This window comes from Hyla sarda, chromosome 9 (genome assembly GCF_029499605.1).
Source record: "Hyla sarda isolate aHylSar1 chromosome 9, aHylSar1.hap1, whole genome shotgun sequence".
NCBI lineage: Eukaryota > Metazoa > Chordata > Amphibia > Anura > Hylidae > Hyla > Hyla sarda.
The window spans coordinates 99507824-99530264 of NC_079197.1; the positions used below are offsets into that span (position 1 = coordinate 99507824).

The following is a 22441-nucleotide window of genomic DNA, read 5'->3' on the forward strand; positions in this document are numbered from 1 at the left end:
ACTACACCCCTCAAAGAATTTAATAACGGGTGCAATGAGTATTTACACCCCACTGGCGTTTGACAGATCTTTGAAACAGTGGGCTGTGCAAATGAAAAATTTTATTTTTCATTTTCACGGACCACTGTTCCAAAAAATCTGTCAGACACCTGGGGGGTGTAAGTTCTCACTGTGCCCGCTATTAAATTCTGTGAGGGGGTTAGTTTTCAAAATAGGGTTACATGTTGGGGGGGTCGACTGTTCTGGCACTATGGGAGCTTTGTAAACGCACATGGCCTTCAATTTCAGATACATTCTCTTTCCAAAAGCCCACTGTCTCCCCTTCTCCTCTGAGCATTGTAGTTCACCCACAGAGCACTTTACATCCACATATGGGGTATGTTCTTACTTAGAAGAAATGGGGCTACAAATTTTGGGGGGCTTTTTTCCTATTCTCCCTTGTGAAAATGAAAAATGTAGGGAAACACCAGCATTTTAGTGAAATTTTTTTTTTCATTTTCACATCCAACTTAAACAAAAATTTGTCAAACACCTGTGAGGTGTTAAGGCTCACTTTACCCCTTGTTACATTCCGTATGGGGTGTAGTTTCCAAAATGGGGTGACATGTGGGTATTTATTGTTTTGCGTTTATGTCAGAATCGCTGTAAAATCAGCCACCCCTGTGCAATTCACCAATTTAGGCCTCAAATGTACATGGTGAGCTCTCACTTCTGAGCCATGTTGTGCGCCCGCAGATCACTTTACACCCATATATGGGGTATTTCTGTACTCAGGAGAAATTGCGTTACAAATTTTGGGGGTCTTTTTTTTCCTTTTACCGCTTATGAAAATTTAACTTTCTGGAGCCAGTTGATATATAAAAGAAAAGTTTTTCCTGGATAACCCCTTTAAGGACATGTACACCCTTGTCCCGATTATCGGGTTTAAACCGTTCTCACCAGCGGAGAATGGGTTAAACCCAGTGGGTCCCGATTGCTATGAGCAGCCAGGACCCACGGCTAATGCCAGGCAGTGCCGATCAGGCCGATGCCTGGCATTAACCCTTTAGACATGAAACTATCCCCGCACTTCAGCGGAGCTGATTGGGACTATCGCGTCAAAATTGCAATGTCCCGATCAGTTTACCGGAAGAGGAAAGGGTCCTCACCTGCCTCTTCGTTGTCCATTTGGCGATCTGCTGCTCCAAGCCTGCTCAACAGGCTAGAGCAGCAAAGCATATAACACTGATCAATGCTATGGCATAGCATAAATCAGTATACGCAATCAGAAAATTGCATGTTATAGCCCCCTATGGGGGCTAAAAAAAAAGAAGTGTGAAAAAAAAAAAGTTAATAAAAGTTAATTAACCCCTTCCCATTTAAAATTTTAAATCACCCCCCTTTTCCCATTTTTTAAATAAAATAAAGTAATAAAAAATAAAAATGATCATATGTGGTACTGCCACGTGAGTAAATGTCCGAACTATTAAAATATAAGGTTAGCTAAACCGCATGGTCGATGGCGTGGTTTGGTCACTTCATATACCATAAAAAAACAAATAAAAAGCAATCAAAAAGTCCCATCAAAACAAAAATGGTGCCGATAAAGACTACAGACTACAGACCACAACGCAAAAAAATTAGCCCTCATATAGCCCCGTATGCAGAAAATAAAAAAGTTATAGGGGTCAGAAGATCCCAATTTTAAACATACTAATTTTGGTGAATGTAGTTAGGATTTTTTTTAAGTCTTAAAATAAAATAAAACCTACATAAATTTGGTATCCTTGTAACCGTATGGACCTACAGAATAAAGATAAGGTGTAATTTTTACTGAAAATTGCACTGTGTAGAAACAGAAGCCCCAAAAAGAAACAAAATTGCATTTTTTTTTATTTCACCCCACAAATATATTTTTTTTGTTTTGCAGCAGATTTTGTTATTAAATGATTGATGTCATTACAAAGTACAATTGGTGGCCCAAAAAATAATGGGTCTGTCTATATGGGTCTGTAGGCGCAAAATTGAAAGCGGTATCATTTTTAGAAGGAGAGGAGGAAAAACCCAAAGGGTAAAAAACGAAAATTGGCCTGATCCTTAAGGTGAAAATGGGGTTGGTCCTTAAAGGGGTAAATTGCCCCATAGACCATTATGCCCCCTTACATTGCCCCATGGGTCATTATGCCCCGTTACATTGCCCCATAGGGCATTATGCCTCCTTACATTGCCCCATAGATCATTATGCCCTTACATTGCCCCATAGATCATTACACCCCCTTACATTGCCCCATAGATCATTATGCCCCCTTACATTGCCCCATAGATCATTATGCCCTTACATTGCCCCATACATCATTATGCCCGCTTACATTGCCCCATAGGGCATTATGCCCCCTTACATTGAATAGAAAGGGAAAAAAACACCACTCCCCTCTCCTTCGTTCCCCCACAGCTCCTGTCCTACTTCTTCTGTTTCAGCTTCCTGCGCAGACAGTGTCATTAGGAGCTGCTGCCGCACAAGAAGCCCGGGCACAAGAAGCCGCAGCTGTGTGCCTTCCACACTGTGTGCTTCTTAAAGGCACACTCATTATTGAAAGTTTTGGACGTTCGGGGATTCGGAATAAGTGTCCTGGATCCCCTGGTGGCCTCCCCTTCACCTACGGGCCTGGTCACAGGGGGTGCGACGGGGCCTTCAGTTGAAGGGACCGGTTACCCCACTGCAGGGACTGTGTCACCACGGTTCCTAGCATGGGAGTTACAGGCTGCAGGGTGCAGACATAGGGCTCTGGGCCCCATACTGGGGTACCAGCTGTACCCCCGTTATGGGGGCTCTGCAAAGGATAGAGGATAAGATGTCTGATCAATGTCTGACCTCCGCAATCTCGGCTGCGGCACCCCAGACATCCAGTTCACAGAGTGAACTTCACTTCCTGACGGATGGCTGGTGATTCTGGGTGGAGGCTCGTGACGTCACTGCCATGCCCCCTCAATGCAAGTCTACGGGAGGGAGCATGACGGCCATCACGCCTCCTCCCATAGACTTGCATTGAGGGGGCATGGCCGTGACGTCACGTGCGGGATGCGGCCATGATGTCACGAGCCTCGAGCGGAGTGCCCCTTTAAGAGAACTTCACCCGGCTATATCTAACAATTGGAAGTGGTCTCAGTTCTAATACGCCAAACAATCCTTACTTTTGCCATTTTTGAAACATTTTAAATGCTTATTTTAATGACAAAAACACTTTAACTTTTGACATGTCAGGGATAGTGTGAGTCACCAGAGAAGGACTTCAAAGTGATGGCTACTTATATTTATTCTTCAGTTAACTTTTCTCTTTAATGTATGCATACTGACATATCATCCTTAAGTCTTAGCTGTAGCATGTGAAGGTATATGTTTCTCAGCTGCTTTCTCTCATTTCTTGGCATTAGACTAAGGATAAGCTGCCAATCTGTGAAAGGTTCTCTTTCAGCTAAAGTGTTTGGCTGCTCAGTAGACTTCACAGTCAGAGGTGCTGACAGCTTTGGGGTTACCTCCAATTTCTGGACCTAATGGACTGTTCTTCTGTGGTCCAGGCTATGTAGTATTCCCAGTAGTCACTGATACCTACAGTGTTCCCTTTAGATTTGTTCAGACTCCAGAGACTAGGAACATTATATACTCTTATTAAAAAAAAAGCCAAAAAACACAAACCAGAGAACCCACAGGAATATTTCATTAACATTCTATGCATTGCTTTTAATAGTGGAGACCAGTCACAACCATGAGAATTTTGACTTAGCCAAACCATCTCTTAACCACTGATGTGCACTGAAACTTGAGGATGTTACTGAAAGCTACCACTGTCTTCCCTGTAGATTCTGAGACCTACTGTGTCTTCCAAGACAGAAAATACAGAATTGGCGAGAGATGGCACCCTTACCTGGAACCATACGGACTTGTATATTGTGTTAACTGTCTGTGCCGGGAGGTAATATTTTACGATCATATACTGTGGGTAAAAATTGTGACCATTGTTACATTGGAGTTTGTAAATCTGCCAATGTAAACTTTCTAATATATAACACATGCATGTTCCTTTATGATACAGCTATGGTATTCATTAATAGCATTTATTATGTTTTATTGGTGATTTCCCAGTGGTCATCACACCCCATACTCAGTAAATTAAAGAATACATACTAGCATTGCCAGGATATGATGCTTTGCATTTTGGAAGGAATATGCTAATATTTTACAGATAAATAAGCAATGTATTTCAACTCCCTGCTCGTGGCTTTAATTGCAGATCTGAAGCTAATTCTTAGCATTGCTGACAACCGAGCTCCCACAATCCCTGCCAGGGAGAGCTGCACCACCCTATTCTAGCCCTGCCATAAAAACATTGCAGGCTAGAATAAGTGCCCTTAAAATAGCCAATGTAAAAAGGTGTATCAGCAGTCATTAAGAGGTTAATAAAGCAAACATAGTCTAATAGTGACTATATTTGGTCCATTTCTCAAACTTTTACTACGTCTGTTGAGGACTTAAAATTGAGTAGAACACACCACACTTTTGACAAATAGATGCAAGAAGTAAAGTTGCTCCGCAAAAGGGTTATGTGGGATGGCAGGAGGCACAGACATTGTAGGTATCAGTTATTCCCATATAATATGCAGCATGCGTGGTGCTAAGAGACATCCAGAATACTTAGTAACAAAAATGCAGTACGAAGAATAATGAAGAACGTAATGCGAAGATCCTCTATTTGAAAGTCATAGGTGCAGGTTACAGGCAGGGACAGGGGAATAAAACAACATGGGCTCCTTCGAGCTCAGAGGAGCGACGATGGCTCCGTTTCGTGCCAAAACCCACTTGGTCAAGCCTTACACCACACTTTTCAGTTCCACAAAGACAAAGTATACAATCGGGAAATAGACCAAATAAAGTCGCTATTAGTCTATCTTCAATTTATTAAAATGAATAGGCCTGTTGGGACCACACTGCATGTACACATTTGTGACATATTACCAAATGCCGATGTATACCTGCAATGCCCGTACAAAACCTGGTGTGAATGGTGCCTTAGTTTTCCACAGCATATTGTTAAAGTTTTTTTGGGGAAGTGTAAAGGGTATGAAAGTTAAATGTACTGTAACGTAATCCTTAAAGACTGCCCCTTTCATTACAGGGTGCAAATGTATTGTGCAATAGAGTGAGATGCCCAAGTCTTCACTGTAGTAATCCAGTCTATATTCCACAACTGTGCTGCCCACGATGTCCAGGTAAGTGTTTTAACAAAATAATAGGTATTTCCTTGATTCATTTTGTCACTCCGAAATTTTCATTAGAGTTTTAAGAATTCTGTGCTAAACTTTTGTTTTAAATTCTGTGCAGAAATACTTTTTGTAAACAATGTTCTTTCAAATAAGCTGTCAATCAGGTGTTGCTACTGTGGTGTTCACGAGGAGGATGAGTGGAGTAATCCAGGGCACCCAATGATAGCAGCCCCTCGGGCAAAGTGTACAGTATAGTCACCAGTGACGTTTCCAGTTTTCATATATAAATATATTATTATTTTTTTGGCGGGGGGGGGGGGGGGGGCGGGGGCTAGGACAAAAGTATGTGCTTGCGTGTTTGTGTGTGTTGGTGGGGGGGGGGGTGTGAGCGAGGGGTGTTATTATAAAACACTACTATATGTGTATGCCACCAGGATATAATAGTGCCTGACACTGTGCCTCCTGGTTATAATAGTGCCACACAATATGTTGCCAGGACATAATAATGCCACACACTGTGCTTCCAGGACATAATAGTACCAGACACTGTGCTGCCAGGACATAATAGTGTGACACACTGTGCTGCCAGTATGTCATAGTGCCACACATTTTGCCCCTTGGATATAATAGTGCCATACACTGTGCTGTCTGGGAATATTATTGCCACACACTATGCTGCCAGATATAATATTGCCAAAAACCGTGCTGCATGTATTAAACAGTGCCACACATTGTCCCGCCAGGAGATAATAGTGCTATACATTGTGCCTCCTGGATAAAATACTGCTACACATTGTGCTGGCGGGATATAATAGTGCCACACACTGTGTCCCAGTACATAATAGTACCACACACTGTGCTGCCAGGACATAATAGTGCCACAAACTGTGCTGTAGGGATATAATACTGCCACACATTTTGCTGCAAGGATATAATAGTCCCCCATATTGCACTGCCAGGATATAAAAATGCCTCACAAACAACACTGCCAGGATATCATGGTGTCACACAATGTACCACTAGGATATATGAGTGCTGTGATGCAACTCCTCCCTGCTGCTCTCTGGCAGTGCTTACACACCAGTGAGATCAGGTTCAGGACTGCAACACACACAAGAACTGGAGTATGGAAGTGACTTTATCTCCAGTACCTTCAGTCTCTTCCAAAACCCAAACCCAAGAAGCCTCAGTCATACATACCTGTAACGCCCCATGGGTTTGGACCCACTGTGCCATTAGTGCCAGCCAACCAGGCAGGCAGAGTGGGGTAAAACTGACACTAAAATAGTGTCAGCAATGCTGATAAAGGTGTTTATTTACAATATACATACAGAGTCCAAGAGATAAGTCAACAGCAAGTCCAATTAACAGGCAGGAGGTCAGCAGACAGACAGACAGACTTCAAGACAGGCAGGTTTAGAGAGACCTCAGCAATGCAGACAAAACAAAGCAGAATCCACAATTTTGCTGAGGCCCAGAACAGCAGATGAGGTGTAGCAGGTTTAAATAGGGAGGAGCATCCACTAGGGAGTGCACGCTGACACTATAAAACAGAGCCAGTGCTCGCTCGGCCCTTAGTGGACAGAGTGGAAACAGAGCTGACAGGAACACAGAACAAAGAAGAGTGGAAATACCAGGAAACACAGCAAAAACAGGAAACACAAAATGTTGCACGATGCTGGTACACTGGTGGTTTCCCATCAGCAGCATTACATTACCTCCCATCCACCATTTTACCAGCTGCTTGCTTACAGGTATACTAGTGCCACACACTGTGCTGCCCGAATATAATAGTTTGACACACTGTGCTGCAAGGATGTAATAGTGCCAAACACACTGTGCTGCTTGGAACAGGGGCGGATCCAGAGTATAGTCTCAGGAGTGGCACAATCAGAGTATCGTGTGGTGGTCGACACTCTCCCTCCCATAGATTTGCATTGAGGGGGCGTGGCATGAAGTCACGCCCATGCCCCTCTTGACATCACGCCACACCCCCTCAATGCAAGTCTATGAGAGGGGGCATGTCAACCCCCGCAGCCCACACCCAGCGTTTGGAACAAAATGTTCCGAACACTGGGGCAGTGGACTACCCCTTTAAGTATGCAGCATAGTTCCCCCCACATTAGGTTGGCAGCATAGTTCCCCCCACATTAGGTTGGCAGCATAGTTCCCACCACATTAGGTTGGCTGAATAGTTTCCCCCACATTAGGTTAGCAGTATAGTTTCCCCCACATTAGGTTGGCAGTACAATTTCCCCCACATTAGTTTGGCAATATGATTCCCCCACATTAGGTTTTCAGTATAGTTCCCTACATTAGGTTGGCAGTATAGTTCCCCCACATTAGATTGGCAGCATAATTCCCCCACATTAGGTTGGCAGTATAGTTCACCCACATTAGGTTGGCAGTATAGTTCCCCCACATTAGGTTGGCAGCATAGTTCTCCCAAATTAGGTTGGCAGCATAGCTCCCCCATATTAGCTTGGCAGCATAGTTCCCCATATTAGCTTGGCAGCATAGTTCCCCCACATTAGGTTGGCAATATAGTTCCCCCCAACATTAGGTAGGCAGTGGCCCCCACAGACATACAGCCTCCAGCCATATACAGTGTATGGCTGGAGGCTGTATGTCTGTGTACTGTCCCACCTCAGTGCAGAGCACCAAAGCTGACGTGCCACTGGCAAGTTACTGTGCTGGCCAGCACGTGTCCTCCTCCTCAATGCTCTGCTCCTCCTCTCCAATGGGCGCACACAAGGGACGTCAGTGACGTCCCTGGGTGCGCTACCTCCCGGCGGCCCCTGCATTTTTAAAGTTAACGCAGGGCCGCAGAGAGTTAACCGGGGCATCCTTGTGTCCCTAAAAGATACTGTGTGGTCAGGATATAGGTAACGCCATACACTCTGCCCTCAGTGAATAATAGTGTTGCATAAGAGCCCCTTAAAACATAAATGTACCCACTAGAAAGGATTGTGCCAATCCAGTGGCCAGTAATAACACTGTGGGGGGGGGGGGGGTCTGTAGGGCAGATCCTGTGTATCAGGATGATTGCAATGTGCTAATACTTGAGTGACACATGAGAACTGGCTATGAGGGTCCAGAGTAGCACTGAAGAGATTGAGTTGTCTCTATCACAGTGCAGACACTTTCCCTGTAACCTGCCTTCCTCCATCTCCCAGCACTGACCTCCTCCTAACATCTTCATAACAGCACACCATGTGCTCAGAAGCCAGAGGAGGAGAGAAAGAGAACAGAGTGGGGTCAGAGAGGGGCAGAGCCAAAGCTGAACTTTGCCCCGTACAGCTCAGCGTGACTGAGGTTATTCTCAGGACCAGATGCTGATGGACAGGAGTGCTGTAGTGCTGGCTGCAATGTAAATTACTGCTAGGAAGATCAGGCGGGGGGGGGGGGGGGGGCACATGGAGGGCACAGCTAACCTAGGGGGGCCCTCTGTCATGCGATTGCTATTCACAAATGGGTTTTTGGCTGGCTTACCCTATAGATCCCCATGTAAGCCCTTGAAACTTTTAGAACTGGTAGTTTGTACTATGTATGGTAGCCTTTGACCCTGGGATACACTTGAGTGTCTGGGGGGTGTACTTATGTGGTGTGTACAACAGGAATACTCCAGACACGGATGTAACTTGAAAACATGATGTACCTTTACTGAGGTCCACTGTGCCCAATCCAAACAACATTTTCTCCTTGCACCACAGGATTTCAAAGTTACAGTATTTTGAGTGGATGTGTAGAAATTGGTCACAGTTCCCTTTAAGTGCTTTGTTAGTAGTGATACTGTTAAGGAAATCACAACACTGCTTTGTCAAGTCCTTCCTCACTATTAGGATCACTTTTGCTGGCAATATTAAAAGGGTACTCCGGTGAAAACCTTTTTTCTTTTAAATCAACTGGTGGCAGAAAGTTAAACATATTTGTAAATTACCTCTATTAAAAAATCTTAATCCTTCCTGTACTTATTAGCTGCTGAATACTACAGAGGAAATTCTTTTCTTTTTGGAATGCTCTCTGATGACATCACGAGCACAGTTCTCTCTGCTGACGTTATTATAATAATAATAATAATACTTTATTTATTGTTGTCCTTAGTGGGATTTAAACCCAAGTCCCCAGCACTGCAAGGCAGCAGTGCTAACCACTGAGCCACCATGCTGCCCTTAGCATGCATCTGCTATGCATGGTTGCTAAAATGGACAGAGATGTCAGCAGAGAGCACTGTGCTTGTGATGTCATCAGTGTTCCAAAAAGAAAGGAATTTCCTCTGTAGCATTCAGCAGCTAATAGGTACTGGAAGGATTAAGATTTTTTAATAGAAGTAATTTACAAATATGTTTAACCTTCTGCCACCAGTTGATTTAAAAGAAAAAAGTTTTTCACCGGAGTACCCCTTTAAGTGCAACACATGGCAGAACCAGTGCAGTAGTACTGATGCACTGTCCTACTGCTGGTGACTAAGTGATAAAAGAAGAGTACTTGCTTAACTATTCCCTCCTCTGTCACAGCAATTCTCCCTCTCAGAGAAGGAACATGATACTTGCCCTTTTGCAGTTGACTAGCTGGCAAAACCAGGGCTTTACTTCACAGCAGACTTTAAACTGGGATGCTGAACTAGGCCTAGTCCTCTTTCTCCTCATGAGACCTCGCAGGCACATCTTCACACTACTCTGCCTTTTGCTAGACTAACTGTTTCCAGCCCTCTGGAGAAAGAGCGTTGGACTTGGGAGACTCCTTCCTTCTAGCAGTTTCTGCATTGAAACTAATCTGAGGGGAGTCATATGACCAATGTTTCATGAATCATATAGACACATGGGGGGAGATTTATCAAAACCTGTCCTGAGAAAAAGTTGTTGTGTTGCCCATAGCAACCAATCAGATCGATTCTGTCATTTCTGAAAAGGCCTCTGCAAAATGAAAGAAGCAATCTGATTGGTTGCTATGGGCAACTCAGCAGCTTTTTGTCTAGACAGGTTTTGATAAATCTCCCCCATAATGTTTAACCCATCTATTTCCTAACACTACAGTGTACGCAGAGGTACAATGTGACCCACAAAATAGCAAGGTATACAAGTTTAACTCACCATACCTAAATATAAATCCTGTCTCTTAGAAAAAGAACTCCTCAGCCATACCACAACTATACATTTCAGTAGCTAGGAGAAGGTAACAGGACGCTGCACTACTGGTTCTCCATGCTGTAAAGATCTGTGTCACTTACCCTTGAGCATAATGGGTAGTGCCTTGTAGTGGTAACACCCTTCATTACACAATGGAGGATGGCTGTTAATCCCAACTGTACTGTAGGTCTTTTAGTGCCAAGCCAGACCAGATGTGCATTGTTAACAATTTTTTGTAAAAATTAGTACTTGCACTAAATAAACATACAAAAACACATACACATATCACCATTTTTGCTGGAAAAAAAACATATCCATTAAAATCACTGGGGCAGAGCACCTTGGTTCAAGTAACTTTTATAATTATTATCTACAATACAGGGTGGGTCATTTATATGGATACACCTTAATAAAATGGAAATGGTTGGTGATATTAATTGTTTGTGTCACATTAGTATATGTGAGGGGGCAAACTTTTCAAGATAGGTGGTGACCATGGCAGACATTTTCAAGTCGGTCATTTTGAATCCAACTTTTGTATTTTCAATAGGAAGAGGGTCATGTGACACATCAAACTTATTGGGAATTTCACATGAAAAACAATGATGTACTTGGTTTTAACTTAACTTTATTCTTTCCTGAGTTATTTACAAGTTTCTGACCACTTATAAAATGTGTTCAATGTGCTGCCCATTGTGTTGGATTGTCAATGCAACCCTCTTCTCCCACTCTTCACACACTGATAGCAACACCGCAGGAGAAATGCTAGCACAGGCTTCCAGTGTCCGTAGTTTCAGATGCTGCACATCTCGTATCTTCACAGCATACACAATTGCCTTCAGATGACCCCAAAGATAAAAGTCTAAGGGGGTAAGATCGGGAGACCTTGTGGGCCATTCAACTGGCCCATGACGACAAATCCACTTTCCAGGAAAACTGTTCATCTAGGAATGCTCGGACCTGACACCCGTAATGTGGTGGTGCACCATCTTGCTGGAAAAACTCAGGGAACGTGCCAGATTCAGTGCATAAAGAGGGAAACACATCATCATGTAGCAATTTCGCATATCCAGTGGCCTTGAGGTTTCCATTGATGAAGAATGGCCCCACTATCTTTGTACCCCATATACCACACCATACCATCAATTTTTGTGTTCCAACAGTCTTGGAGGGATCTATCCAATGTGGGTTAGTGTCAGACCAATAGCGGGGGTTTTGTTTGTTAACTTCACCATTCACATAAAAGTTTGCCTCATCTCTGAACAAAATCGTCTTCGTAAACTGAGGGTCCTGTTCCAATTTTTGTTTTGCCCATTCTGCAGCACCTGAAACTCTGGATACTGAAAGCCTGTGCTAGCATTTCTCCTGCGGTGTTGCTATCAGTGTGTGAAGAGGGTTGCATTAACAATCCAACACTATGGGCAGCACATTGAACACATTTTATAAGTGGTCAGAAGCTTTTAAATAACTCATGAAAGAGTAAAGTTACGTTCAAATCAAGCACATCATTGTTTTTCTTGTGAAATTCCCAATAAGTTTGATGTGTCATATGACCCTCTTGCTATTGAAAAAACAAAAGTTGGATTCAAAATGGCCAACTTCAAAATGTCCGCCATGGTCACCACCCATCTTGAAAAGTTTCCCCCCTCACATATACTAATGTACCACAAACAGGAAGTTAATATCACCAACCATTCCCATTTTATTAAGATGTATCCATATAAATGACCCACCCTGTAGAATGTTAAGGCATAATATCCTTTCTATCTACTAAAGCGTTTCTTGTTCTTAGTTATGTGATCCATATAGGCACACTGCCGATTTTTATAGATTTAAGAGGTATTCTGGGGAAAAATGTCTCCAAATCAGCTGGTGCCAGAAAGTTAAACAGTTTATAAATTATCTTTATTTAAAGAATTATGGAACTTTGGACAGTTCTTGACACAGACTATCACACTGTATCACACTTAACTCTATCCATTTAACACTTTAACATGATTGGATTAGAACTTACAGTGTACCTGTCAGATCCAACTAAAACATTTTTTTAAATATATCACTCAGTACCTAATCCTGACCATGTACATCTTTATGTGTCTAGCACCTTTATTTATTTATTTTATTACACTTTTAATTTAGCTGAATAGTCTGAATTCCTATCAAATTGAGGGGGCGTGGCCTCACTGTGCAGGTCTCTGCCCCCTCCCTCAGTATGCTGTCTGCTCACATCTCCCCTAGCATTAGCAAAATTACAACTCCCAGCTTGTCCTCACTGACAGTAGCGGGATGCAATCTGACAGAGGGAGGATTTTTCCTCCAGCTGTGAGCCCTGCGCTCACATCTGTCAATCAAGGAAGTGTGTCCATGACGCATGGACACAGCAGGACTAGTATGTGTCCAAGCAGGCAGGGGGGGCAGTTGTTTGACTGGCTTTTTCAGTATGAAATACTGAAAATTTTCTAATAAAAGCAATTGCAAAACCTATTGGTTATACATGCTTTACAACATTTCAAAAGTTTTTGTATCTGACAGTGCCCATTTAACTGTCCTTTTTACCATTTAATAATTCACAAAAAATTAAATAGACAGCTAAGGTTAATCTTACCTAAAAAAAAAAAAAAAAACACTATTTATCCATGACAAAGGTCAAATAACCAAAAATAGATTTGTTACACTATATGAATCACACTGCATACCGCCTAAGGTAAGTAAATGGAGTTGCTCTTTGACCCACAAGTGGTTGCAATTGTGACCTGATAGTAGCGAGATATTGCTATGTAGCCTCAACCTATCTGCACTTTCCAGATGTTCATACTTTACCCAGGCCTGTGTCATTCTAGCTGTGTATTTTAACTCTTCATGTCTTTCTTTGCTAGCTTTCAAAAACAGAAGCAAAAATCTATTTATACAACAGCCTCACGTTTTAACATTAATTTCTTCCACAGTATGTGCGATATCATTGTATTTTTTCTTTTCCTGTACACACAAGCAAAAAGTCTCACTTTTTGTAACCTAGGAAAGTGTACAATTAGCACAGGGGTGTTTTGCTCCTTGGTTATTTACTTTTTTAGATAGCTGGACTAAGTCCTGCCTTCTTTAAAATCAACATCTCTGGGGTGTTTTTATGTCTTCTCTCTATGTGGGGGAAATAACATTTACAGGAATTACATAATTCCTATTATGACCGGGGCACCAGTTAACACCGGTAATAGTAGGCAAGTGCCAAGATCTGACAAAATCCAAGACATAGAATAGTTTCAAAAGTTTATACTGTGTGAGAGTGTTCCAGTTAGTAAAACTTTTATTTTATGAAGATTAAAAATTCTAAATGCATGTCTGGATGTCAACATGCTTTAAGTACTATTTTACCATCATATTATAAAATATTAGTTGTGATCTAAAGCTGGCTGAATGTTTTTGGTAGAAACATATTGATACATCTATTTTTATTTATCATTTATGCTTTAAATCATATGCAGTTTACCCAGCAAAATTATAGTCATTTTACCATATTTAACATCCTGTTTATAAAAAAAAAACTGTGCCCATGGGAGATACAGGTCCCCTTTCTTAAAGGGGTACTCCACTGGAAAACAACTGATGACAAAAAGTTAAACAGATTTGTAAATTACTTCTATTAAAAAATCTTAATCCTTCCAGTACTTATCAGCTGCTGTATGCTCCACAGGAAGTTCTGTTCTTAAATGAACAGAGGTGTCAGCAGAGAGCACTGTGATCAGGCAGAAATGAAATTCAAATAGAAAAGAACATCCTGTGGAGCAAACAGTAGCTTATAAATACTAGAAGGATAATTTTTTTTTAAATAGAAGTTATTTACAAATCTGTTTAACTTTCTGGCACCAGTTGATTTAAAATTTTTTTTTCCAGCAGAGTACCCCTTGAAAATTGCTATAAGTCCCAACGGTCAGGCCGCCCATGATCAGACACTTATTCCGTATCCTGTGTATAGGAGATCAATGTTAGAGACTGGAATACCCCTTAATTGTACCATTATTTATCATCCATGGGATAAAATGGATTCTTCATGCACAAAACCAAGAGAGACCATACAATTACTTTCAACAATTTAAGTTTCCAATCTGACACACAACAGTGTTGCTGAATGGGGTCCAGTATGAACCCTTCACTATTTAGTCTTGCACTTGACCCCTTTGCTAAAATACTTCAAAATGCTACCTTCCTTTAAAGAAATTGAGATAGGTCAAACAAACCCAAGTGATCCTATTCATTGTTGCCTCAATTAACAAGTTTCTATGTTTTCGGATACCTTATAATATTTTTCAAATTGAAATATGTAAATTTGTATTTATATTATGCTTTGTTACATTAGTTAATTGCTGTTACTCTTCTTGACATTGAATGGAGCCATTCTATATATGCTTTAGTGATGTACTTATTAATAGTCTTACATCTTTCTACTGTAATGTTTGGGTGCCTCAATTTAAAAAAAGCTTTGAAAAGACACAAAAAAGGAAAAGAATTGCCAGTTAGTGTTTGCCTCTGGAGATGTTTTACTTCCTCTAATCTCTTCAACCAGCAAAACCAGGCAGTTGGCAACAAGAGTGGCCTTTTGGATATATGTGAAAAAATTTACGCCACTGTGTAACATCAGCAAAAAAAAAATATGATCAATATATGATTATTATTATTGATAATGATTAAGATGGTAGTAATAACAACAATAATAATAAAAGCCCCACAGACCCTTACAACCTTCCTTGGGGGACAATCAAACTACAGTACATGGAAAGACCAGTCAGAGACAAAGCAAGATTTGTGGTTTAAGCCATTGTAGATATTAGACAAAATGATAGATTAGGGCTGAAAAGTAAGTTGAGATCCAAGAATTTAGGGTTGACAGACAAAGAAGAGAAAAAATGCCATAGCTTAAAGGGATACTCCGCCCCTAGACATCTTATCTCCTATCAGAAGGATAGGGGATAAGATGTCAGATCGCCATGGTCCCGCTGCTGGGGAGCCCCAGGATCCCCGCTGCGGCACCCTGCTATCATTACAGCACAGAGCGAGTTCGCTCTGTGCGTAATGATGGGCGATACAGGGAACGGAGCAGCGTGACATCATGGCTCGTCCCCTTAACTTAATGCAAATCTATGGGAGGGAGCGTGACAACCGCCACGCCCCCTCCCATAGACTTGTATTGAAAGGGGCGGGCCGTGACGTCACGATGGGCGGAGCCGTGACGTAACGATGCTCCGGCCCCTGTATTGCCCCTCATTACGTGCAGAGCGAACTCGCTCTGTGCTGTAATGATAGCGCAGTGCCGCAGCGGGAATCCCGGGGCTCCCCAGCAGCGGGACCGCGGCCATCTGACATCTTATCCCCTATCCTTTGGATAGGGGATAAGATGTCTAGGGGTGGAGTACCCCTTTAATGTTTAAAGGGAAGATAGAGCAGAGACTATGAAAATATATTACATTGACCGAGGCATGGTTCACATGGTTAAAGGCATGACCTAATAGAAGTACAAAGATGACAAATTCCAGGGCCTTTGTTTAGGCTCATGGCTGCTAGGACAACCCACTGGCACCCCATTAATAATTTTCAAGGAACTTGCTTAGATGTCATGGCTGCTTTTGCCCATGGCACCTTAAGTGTTCCACCGCTGGAAGCTATAGCTACAGTGGGGCAAAAATGTATTTAGTCAGCCACCAATTGTGCAAGTTCTCCCACTTAAAAATATTAGAGAGGCCTGCAAATTTCATCATAGGTATACCTAAACTATGAGAGACATAATGAGAACAAAAAAATCGATAAAATCACATTGTCTGATATTTTAAGAATTTATTTGCAAATTATGGTGGAAAATAAGTATTTGGTCACCTACAAACAAGGAAGATTTCTGTCTCTCACAGACCTGTAACTTCTTCTTTAAGAGTCTCCTCTGTCCCCCACTCGTTACCTGTAGTAATGGCACCTGTTTGAACTTGTTATCAGTATAAATGAAACCTGTCCACAACCTCAAACAGTCACACTCCAAACTCCACTATGGCCAAAACCAAAGAGCTATCGAAGGACACCAGAAACAAAATTGTAGACCTGCACCAGGCTGGGAAGACTGAATCTGCAATAGGCAAGCAGCTTGGTGTAAAGCAATTATTAGAAAATGGAAGACATACAAGACCACTGATAATCTCCCTCGATCTGGGGCTCCGCGCAAGATCTCACCCCGTGGTATCAAAAATGATCACAAGAGCGGTAAGCAAAAATCCCAGAACCACACTGGGGGGACCTAGTGAATGACCTGCAGAGAGCTGGGACCAAAGTAACAAAGGCTACCATCAGAAACACACTATGCCGACAGGGACTCAAATCATGCAGTGCCAGACATGTCCCCCTGCTTAAACCAGTTCATGTCCGGGCCCGTCTGAAGTTTGCAAGAGAGTATTTGGATGATCCAGAAGAGGATTTGGAGAATGCCATATGGTCAGATGAAACCAAAGTAGAACTTTTTCGTAAAAACTTAACTTGTCGTGTTTGGAGGAAAAAGAATACTGAGTTGCATCCAAAGAACATCATGCTTTGGGGCTGTTTTTCTGCCAAGGGACTAGGACGACTGATCCGTGTACATGAAAGAATAAATGGGGCCATGTATCGTGAGATTTTGAGTGAAAACCATCAGCAAGGGCATTGAAGATGAAACGTGGTTGGGTCTTTCATCATGACAATGATCCCAAACACACCACCCGGGCAACAAAAGGATTGCCTTTGTAAGAAGAATTTCAAGGTCCTGGAGTGGTCTAGCCAGCCTCCAGATCTCAACCCCGACCTTTGGACGGAGTTTAAAGTCCATGTTACCCAGCGACAGCCCCAAAACATCACTGCTCTAGAGGAGATCTGCATGGAGGAATGGGCCAAAATACCAGCAACAGTGTGTGAAAACTTGTGAAGACTTACAGAAAACGTTTGACCTCTGTCATTTCTAACAATGGGTATATAACAAAGTATTGAGATGAACTTTTGTTATTGAACAAATACTTGTTTTCCACCAAAATTTGCGAATAAATTCTTAAAAAATCAGACAGTGGGATTTTATAGATTTTTTTTTTCTCATTATGTCTCTCATAGTTTTGGTATACCTATGATGATTTACAGGCCTCTCTCATCTTTTTAAGCGGGAGAACTTGCACAATTGGTGGCTGACTAAATACTTTATTGCCCCACTGTATATGTTAAAGTTGCTGAGAGTAAACACTGCTGAGGTTTCGGACTCAACTTTTGCACCTACAGCATCCTAGCACTATTCTGGTATGATGACTCGTGTTAAAGGAAGCCTTTCAGTCTGTATGAACTGCAGACATGGGCCGATACAGTACAGGGCGAATACATCAAACATTTTAGTGTCATTTAGTTTCATTAGTTTCATAACCTATAAACTAAACTCAGTTTTTTACCTGGCTCAAGTTCCCAAGAGATGGGACCAAACTGCTACAGTGCCATAGCATTGCACTCTTTCTTGCTTTATTGGCAGCTACTAAAATGCTCTTGCTTTATTAAAATCCAAAATCCATACTCATGGTAAATTCACCATATTTCCAATCACCAAATAGAACCATATCCACACACTAATTTACTTGAATAGTATCAGGTAAGTGTGTGAATAGGGAATAGGGATGTGTGAATAGGAATATTTTTACAGATCCTCAGGTCTCAATGACATGATACCATACCTCACAGAAATCAAAAAGATTTGTTGTCATACGGATCTTTCCATTTCAGCCATCACTTTGGGCCAGAAACTTAAAGTAATCTTCTCTCTCTATACAGCCAAAATGGATTTTACATTATAGTGTACAGGGAAGTGCATTTTATTATTTAAGTATATTTTACCACAATTCATTTTACCTTTTTATACGTTACAGTAACTGATTCCATGTATACTGAATTTAGACATACATCATAATAAAGAATTTATATACAATCTATGAAAGAATGAACCACATAGGAGCCTGCAGGAAAGATCTCAATTTGCTCCTATTATTATTAACCACAGCACTCACCGCTTACGTGAGAATTTTCATGTATCCTTGTTTTCATTTTCACAGTTCATAGAGCTTTCTAACCTTTTATATTATCTTTCTATATTTAGATCTCTCCCTTGAACTTTCCCAAGTGGCAGCAAACACTTTTACTTTATATGGAGAGTATGAAACATGCTGCAATTTCCAGAAATCCAACTTGCAATGAACAATTATAACCTGATTGAACAGTTAGATTTCTGGGCCACAAGCCAAGCAAATACTTAGGGCCTCATTTATTATTGTGTTTGCCTTTAAATTTAGGTGGAAAAAAAAATTGTGTTTTGCTCTATTTATTAATATGTTTACCTGCAATTTCCCTTTTTTTCCCTCAAGTTCACCATTTTTTTTCCACAAGTGATTTATGTAATTTTTCAGCATGTTTTTGTCGTCTTTTCAGACTGTAATTTTCTTTACTTTTAACAGAGAGGTTCACTAAATAAAAACCACCTAAGTTTCATGACATGTATAAACACATTCATGTATGTGAGGGAAACATGGGGAAAAAACGGGGAAAAATTACATATGTGGTAAGAAGTAGACCAAGAAATAGATAAATAAGAAAACAGAAACTTAAAGCACAAATCAGAAGCTAAGGGACAAAATATCATACATTTTAGTAATTAAATCCTATATGTAGGTTTATTAAAACTGTTATGTAACAAACACTCTTAGCCTGAAAAGTATACCACTGTATTTCTGATCCAGCACGATAGAAGCCAAAAGGTATCGTAAAAGTTCCCCTCCCATATGCTACTGACATAGTAGTCCTCTCAATTCCCTCTTGTTTTTTTTAGCATGTCCATTCTGCTGACCAAAAAAAAAAGTAATAACATGGTACCTTTATAACTTCTCTGCTTGTCAGAGAAGACTGCCATTGCTGATGCAGATTCAGAAGCAGTCTGCTCGCCAATGCAGAGAGCAGAAAAATGGTATGTGTGTCCACCTCTGCACATTTTACATGGTGGATTCAGTATAGCATAGAAACAGAAGGTGGTAATATAATAAATGTTACACTTTGCACTCCGGCCGCAAGCACTGGCCATGAGCACAGAGTCCCTGTGTCACTGTCTGCTGGCGGGGCTGGGGTTCGCATCGCGGGATGCGTCCGCATGCGAATCCTAGCCCGTCATTCACCATGCTCCACTGCCGCCTCCTCCACTGTGCCTCAGCTCCGGCATACGTGTCCCCATCTCCTAGGGCGTGCGCATGCCGGAGCTCTGGAATTTAAAGGGCCTGTATGCCCATAGTTACTGTCACACCTGTCACTACATTATAAAGCTCCTGCACCTACCCCACTTACCAGCCCAATCTTCAGTGCCTCTAGCCTGAGATTAAGCATTCCATATTGCCTGTTTGCCTTATACTTGTATCCAGACCTTCCCGCTACATTGTTTGACTTCGCACCTTTGCCACCTGCCTTGACCTACTGCTACGTCTGACTACACTACTGCCTTATCTTTCAGTACCTCGCGTTGCCCAGATACCTGCATGGTCGAGCCGTGTCGGGGGTAGCGACCTGGGTGTCACCTGCCGAAGCAAGCCCATCCTGCCTTGCGGCGGGCTCTGGTGAAGACCAGCGGCACCTTAGACTCCGCTCCCCGATACGGTCCGAGTCATCAGCCACACAGGTTAGAGGATCCACATCCAGCTCCGCAACAATAAACATATAATAATTCTTGTGGTAGAAGTATTTTGTTAATTAATTTTATATTTGGTATTTTATTTAAATGAATACAGTATTCTTCATGGGACAACCCCTTAAAAAGCATATATACTAAAACAGATTTATGTTATTAAGTTACAGTTGTTTTTGTGTATAGGGTTGAAATTTATCATTCTTAACTCTATGTATCCTAATATAATAGTCTACATGTGAGGTTTTAAACATCTCTAAAATCTCTAAACTAGTCAAAGACATTTTTGATGTGCTAACAATATACAGTCATGGCCGCAAATGTTGGCACCCCTGAAAATTAAAATGTAAGCACTTCTCACAGAAAAGGACTGCAGTAACACATGTTTTGATATACACATTTTTATTCCCTTTGTGTGTATTGGAACTAAACCAAAAAAGGGAGGAAAAAAAGCAAATTGGACATGATGTCACACCAAACTCCAAAAATGGTCTGGACAAAAGTATTGGCACCCTTGTGGAAAAATAAGATTGTTTTAAGCATGTTGTTACGCCGAGCGCTCCGGGTCCCCGCTCCTCCCCGGAGCGCTCACGGCGTCTCTCTCCCTGCAGCGCCCCGGTCGGTCCCGCTGACCGGGAGCGCTGCACTGTCATGGCCGTCGGGGATGCGATTCGCACAGCGGGACGCGCCCGCTTGCGAATCGCGTCCCAAGTCACTTACCTGTCCCGGTCCCCGGCTGTCATGCTCTGGCGCGCGCGGCTCCGCTCTCTAGGGAGCGCGCGCGCCAGCTCTCTAGATTTAAAGGGCCAGAGCACCAATGATGGTGCCTGGCCCAATCTTCCCAATTAGCTTGATTAGTTTCCACCTATGCACTCCCTACTTATACCTCACTTCCCCTGCACTTCCTGGCCGGATCTTGTTGCCCTTGTGCCTAGTGAAAGCGTATCCCTTGTTTGTTCCTAGCCCGTGTTCCAGACCTGCTGCCGTTGCCCCTGACTACGACCCTTGCTGCCTGCCCTGACCTTCTGCTACGTCCGACCTTGCTCTTGCCTTATCCCTTGTACCATGCCTATCTCAGCAGTCAGAGAGGTTGAGCCGTTGCCGGTGGATACGACCTGGTTGCTACCGCCGCTGCAAGACCATCCCGCTTTGCGGCGGGCTCTGGTGAAAACCAGTAGCTACTTAGAACCGGTCCACCGACACGGTCCTCGCCAAACCCTCTCTGACACAGAGGATCCACCTCCAGCCTGCCGATCCGTGACAGTAGATCCGGCCATGGATTCCGCTGAGGTGCCGCTGTCAAGTCTTGCCGACATTTCCACGGTGATCGCCCAGCAAGCCCTAAAGATCACCCAACGAAATCACCAGCTGGCATACTTGACCACCGTGACACTGCAACTTCAGTCACAGATACAGCAGCTGCTGCCGCAGATACAGCAACTTCAGTCACAGACACAGCAGCTGCAACAACCATCTCCTCCGCTGGCTCCTGCAACTCCTCCGCAGCAACCGGCCGCTCCTAACCCCTGCTTGTCCCTGCCGGACAAATTTGATGAGGACTCTAGACTCTGCCGTGGTCTCCTGCCTGGGAAGGCCCTGCCATGTGCCACACCGCCCGGAGCACCTCTCTTACAGTATCCTTTGCAATCCACCCCTGTGCCTCCCGCCGAGGAGGCTATGCAACTGGATCGGTCCCGCCTGACCCCTGAAGAGAGGACTCGCCGCAGGAAGAAAGAAGATTTACTTCTACACTGCACTGTGCGTTACCGCACAGAACCCCTGCTCTTCAGCATGGAACTTTTTGTTTTGCCCAAATGCTCCTCTGAAGTCCTCCTCGGTCTACCATGGCTCCAACCCCCATCTTCTGCCCTTGTCTGGACCACCGGGGAGATCGGGAGCTGGGGTGCTTCTTGCCACAGGAAGTGCCTCACGTCTGCTCCCAGTCCCGTCAGTCAAGCCTCTGTGTCTCCCCCTTTACCTGGCCTCCCCAAGGCCTGTCTGGACTATGCTGTGTCTCCTCCTCACGGCTCCCGTCCTGTTGACACTCTGCCCCGTGCCAGGCTTGACCCTCTTCCCTCCCTCCCCACCCCCACGCCTTCTTGTGTGCCCGCTGTTGATGAGGTTTTCCGGGGCTTCGCCACCATCTGGGAAAAGACTCTTAAATCCCTCATACTAGCCTCATCCCGGGTGAAGAAGCTTGCCGAAGGAAAACGAAGAACCCCCCCTGTTTTTGTGTGGCTCTCCACCAAGTATATCCGCTTCCGTGTCCCCAGTTTTAATCTCGGACCACGTTATCTTGGACCCTTTGGAGTTGAGTGCTCAGAGGAGAGATCTTGGGAACCTGAGGACATCATCCTGGACAAAAGTCTTATCCTCAGGT

At 43.0% G+C, this 22441-nt stretch overlaps 1 protein-coding gene and 1 long non-coding RNA gene across 5 annotated transcripts in view; one reads left to right on the top strand and one right to left on the bottom strand.

Annotated features, from left to right (window-relative positions):
* The window catches only part of LOC130290815 (uncharacterized), a 34618-nt gene extending 23917 nt beyond the window's left edge, over positions 1–10701 (bottom strand). The window contains exon 1 of the long non-coding RNA XR_008847706.1: positions 10469–10701. This is a non-coding gene — a long non-coding RNA (uncharacterized LOC130290815). The remainder of the gene's footprint in view (positions 1–10468) is intronic.
* Positions 1–22441, top strand: part of CHRDL1 (chordin like 1) — a 121603-nt gene that overhangs the window by 60091 nt on the left and 39071 nt on the right. For 3 of the 4 annotated variants that reach the window (XM_056538910.1, XM_056538911.1, XM_056538912.1), the window contains 2 exons: positions 3838–3950; positions 5151–5244. In XM_056538910.1, coding sequence (XP_056394885.1) covers positions 3838–3950; positions 5151–5244 — 207 coding nt within the window. Of the gene's footprint in view, positions 1–3837; positions 3951–5150; positions 5245–10246; positions 10313–22441 lie in introns of those variants that run through there. The other variant, XM_056538913.1, reaches the window with a different exon arrangement.